This window comes from Etheostoma cragini, chromosome 16, assembly GCF_013103735.1.
Source record: "Etheostoma cragini isolate CJK2018 chromosome 16, CSU_Ecrag_1.0, whole genome shotgun sequence".
NCBI classification, from domain to species: Eukaryota; Metazoa; Chordata; class Actinopteri; order Perciformes; family Percidae; genus Etheostoma; species Etheostoma cragini.
Window position 1 is genome coordinate 23,814,404 of NC_048422.1, and position 4,749 is coordinate 23,819,152.

At 40.0% G+C, this 4,749-nt stretch overlaps 1 protein-coding gene across 1 annotated transcript in view; it reads left to right on the forward strand.

The window, feature by feature from the left end:
- LOC117959734 (electrogenic sodium bicarbonate cotransporter 4-like) overlaps positions 1 to 4,749 on the forward strand; it is a 30,551-nt gene that overhangs the window by 18,917 nt on the left and 6,885 nt on the right. Inside the window, 3 exon segments of the mRNA XM_034897013.1 lie at positions 518 to 698; positions 783 to 873; positions 3,975 to 4,068. Coding sequence (XP_034752904.1) covers positions 518 to 698; positions 783 to 873; positions 3,975 to 4,068 — 366 coding nt within the window.

Genomic DNA, 4,749 nt, shown 5'->3' on the forward strand with positions numbered 1-4,749 from the left:
TTTCGTCTCCTTTTTGTCTCCTTTTCGTCACCTTTTTGTCTCCTTTTCGTCACCTTTTTATTTCCTTTTCACAGCCTTTTCACAGCCTTTTTGCCACCTTTTCGTCACCTTTTTGTAGCCTCTTTGTCACCTTTGTCGTCGTCTTTTTATCGCTTTTGTCTTTGCCTTGTTGTACCGGTTAATGCAGACATAGGGAGAGGGTTACCTGGTCCTCAGATCTCTGCAGGGTAAATCCAGACAGCTAGCTAGACTATCTGTCCATTCTGAGTCTTCTGAAGCATGTGACAGGAGGAGAAGTCATCAGTTGATCCTTGATCAGCAATCACAGATCTGGCTCTTATAGAAGACCTCTATGCGCCGGTACAACAGTGCAGACGTACGTCTCAAAGTCTCGGTCTTTAAGAGTGTGGTCTTGAGTCCTGAGACAACTCCTGTAATGATTTGACAAAATTGAGTTGAAATGGTATATCGTTCCAGATTGATGCATCGTTTGCCTTCCCACACTCTCTCTCAACAGGAGCAATGGTATAGACTACATGGAGTTGCGTCTGTGGATCGGCATCCACTCGTGTTTCCAGTGTTTCCTGCTGGTAGTCTCGGACGCCAGCTACATTATCAAGTACATGACGCGCTTCACGGAGGAAGGGTTCTCCAGCCTCATCTCCTTCATATTCATCTCCGATGCCATCAAGAAGATGGTAGGTAACGTGTGCAGGAGACACATGTGCAGGAGATAAACAGGAGACACTCAGCACAAGATAACACCGGTTTGTTCTTCACAGGTCGGAGCCTTGAAATATTACCCAATCAACCGTGGCTTCAAGCCTGACTACATAACTTCCTACAGGTGTGACTGCATCGCCCCGGACCAGGGTGAGTCTGCAATCCCTTTCTTTATTTTCTTCATGCGATTCAATCGTAATAATAATAAGTAATAAGTAATAACTGACTTGGTAAATGAAATATTTAGAGACGGAGCAGACAAATGTTACTTGAAGGGATAGTTGAGAAGTTTTGATGTGTGGGCAAGTAAATACAACAGCCCACCTGCCCGTTCTTGCACCATTGTGTCATAAATGACGTCATTTTTAGTTTTAATTTTAATTTTTGTTCTTAGGTTTGTGTGATGTATGTGTGGATATTTCTTTGCGGTTTTATAGTTGCCTAAAATTTCATTTGGGATGAATAAAGCATCTATCTATCTATCTATCTATCTATCTATCTATCTATCTATCTATCTATCTATCTATCTATCTATCTATCTATCTATCCATCCATCCATCCATCCATCCATCCATCCATCCTTGTTTTCATGCTTGTTGAATGACTTGTTGACCAATCAAGATTTGAGTTGGTGTTTGTTGCTTGATGTGGTTTCAACATTTTGGACTTTTTGTCTTGCAAGGTTTTGACGTATTTTTTTTACATTTAAGGAGGGTTTTTTAATGTCATTTTAAACTTCGTTTTCCGCAGTTTAACATTTATTCTCAGATAATCTTTTTTAAATTACTTTTTCTCAACGCTTAAAAAAAAGAAAATCTGGCTTTGTACGTTTTGCCCCCCAAAGGCATGTGTTCTATGTTTTTTGTTGTAAAAATTTACTCAAATAGAACCTTAATAAACTTCAACATTAAACCCAAATAGTCAGTGTATTAGCTACAGTAGATGTCCAGCTGTGGGCGGGGGGGCAGCAGCTAAACACATTTAGACCCCAACAAACATCTTTATCAGTTTAAGTGGGCGCTATATTTAGAGTATTTTTACTTTACTTTAAAACTGGGAACTGAAGCCGTCATCTCTGCTCTCTTAAAAAGCCAGACTCCATTGAATAATATTGATTTTACCTCCCAGAACACGGGAGTTGCTGCTCTACGGCTGCCTCCGTCGGTTAGTTAGTTATTGTGAGGCTTTGGTGTCTTAAAAAGTTTGCTCTGATTCACTAAAGTCACGCAATGAAAATAACACTAGCAACATTATTAATGTGCATCATCAACATATAGTTAGGACATGACTGGACCCTGGTAGGATGTTAGCAGGAAATTATTCTGTTGTTTTTTCAGGGGGATACTTTTAATTATGTATTATATTATTCGGTTTTTACTCTGTGATGATTCGTGTATCTTTTCTGTTTCTGCCTCGTTTTTTCGGCTGCTGTCTGACAAAGTGAGTATGTTAACCCTGGTTGAGCATGTTTGAGCATGATTTGAAGTAACCTGATTAGAGGAACACCCACTGCCTGTGGGCTTGAAAGATGGCGCCGAAAAGTTAAAAACCCTTGAAGACTCTGATTAAATTTGTATTTATGTAAGGGTTAATGCCCGACGAGGTGCACGTTTACAGGTATTAATGGACAACGGCGAGGCCGCCAACGTTCATTATTACCTGCCTAGGACACCCTCAGAGGGCATTAATCACTTATACCTTGGTCACTTGCCAAATCACATATTTTTAAACATAACTTTATATTTTAATTTGTTTTACAATGTAAATCCAAAGTTTTTCCGAACAATAACTCTGTTTCCCTGGCTACGCCTGAGGCTATGACTAACACCTGGAACCAACATTCCCATCCCATAAGATTCTTATGCAATGCAAACGCTGTTCACTGCTCCAGGGGATAGAACAGACCGTAGATACAACTTGCCACCCTTAGCAACGGGAGATATTTATAGTCCGCTCAGCTCGTAGAACCCTTCAGCTCAGCTACGAGCCAGAAAGCTAACGCTATGCTAGCAAGATCCAAAGTCAATAACGTTGTGTACAGTTGGCAGTCAGTAAAAATAATTTGATATGTTTAACAACAAGACAAACTAGCTTTCCAGATATGTCATTTTCCCCAAAACAAAATTACAACTTCTACGAACAGTTTTATCTGCAATGTGTAACGTTACTTTCGGCCGACAAAGTTAGTCCAGAGGGGCAGTGCAACGTACTTCCTTCCAGCACTCACCCGCCGTTAGCATCCCATTGACTCCTATTCATTTTTATGTCACATTGACAGAGAATAACTTTACATCTGAAGCGTTTAAAGACTCTATTTGTCCGTTGTGTATTTTCTGAAGACACACAACAATGTTTAAAAGGCTCCTTTTTCCTTGTAGCTCACGTTATGGCTCCGTAGCAGACGTTTTTGTAAAAATAGGCTAACGAATGTGTCATAACCACGCGACTTACTGTCGTATAGTCAACAAATCACCGCATTTTCAGGAGATTCACAACTGAATGTCAGTAGAATGTTATCTCCTAACATATACCTACCTCTCCGTCTCTGCTGACTGGGAATGATTGAGATTTCTCTTGCACATCTACCAGAAGACTTACAGCTTTCAGACAGGTTGCTCACGTCACATCTACGTCTTCCAGCTCAGTTGGAGGCTGCGCAGTAACGCTCAGCATCACAGAGAAAGACCTCCTAATAGACTTCACTGGTCTCCGTCCAGAACAACAGGATCTGTTGGTCCATTTCTTTAACTGTCTATGGGTATAATAGGAGTTTAACTCTGAAAACCTCAGAACTGTGTGGTTTTGGTTTGGTCAGATTTCTTGACAGTGGCCCGGCAACAGAAGTAAACAAACCCCACAACTGATTTTTATTTTAATGCTATAAAAACAACAAAGATTAGCTCAGAAAAAAACAGAAACTACAAAACAAATACAGATATGTCTCGTGAAACCACCAAAACAAACTACATTAGGGGAATTAATGTGTGTTTTCAGGGCTTTGAAGACTTCCTCCTTCACAGAGGACAGCACGAGTACTATTGGTATTAAAGATTTCACTATTGGAACAGTTTTTAAATTAAAACCTTCACAATTGAGCCGCTACAGACTTTACAGAGCCATGTTTCCAGCCTGCAGGGAGTATTTTAAACACAGATACAGATGTTGTCTTTAATTTAACTCTGGTTGACACTGTCTTGTTACCCATCATTCATTTGGTTTTCTCTGTTTCCTTCTGTGTTTCTGTTCCTCAGCATCTGTGCTCGGCTTTAATGTTTCAGCTCCACTCGCAGATGATAACATGACTCTGCTGGTAAGTGATAAACAGCAGAGAACTTTCCCCTCTTTGTGAAGGTAACGGCCAAAGTAACTGAGTTGCATCTCAAGTTGTTTGTGGTTTTGGGATCTCACCAAGCAATGGCGCTCAAGTTTGACTTAAAGAAATTGGGTCCATATTTATGGAGAATCTCAGCGTAGTATTCATGTCTAACTGGCCCAAAAAATCTCTAAGTGACGCATGTTTAGTGCCATATTTATGAGTAGGAGCAGAAGTATTTGATGAGCTTTGTTGCTTTTAGAAAATTAGGCTGATATTTGCAAGAGCATCACATGTTTCTTCATTAGGAATAACCCCCTGAGATGCAGCATCTCGTCGTCATGGGGGTCCTTACCAACATAAATATAGAGTACAATCACCATTAGACACACAGCAGTCAACAAAACAACAACCACAACCACAAACAACAAAGACGGATACAAAGAAAAAGAATGAAAATCGTCAGGATCAGGGCAAGAATGAAATTGGATGTTAGGAATAATATTGGAAGTTGTGGATACAGCGTGATCATGTCGTTGTAGACGTGATGTAGACAGGAACAGTTGGTTATAGAGCTATTGGAAATGTCAATGAGCTTAATTAAAAAGATGGTTTTGTATGGAGCTAGAACAGTGACAGTAACCTGTGGTATTGACAATAAAATTTGGCATTGAAACAACAAATATCGGCTTTATATCGGCATTATATATATA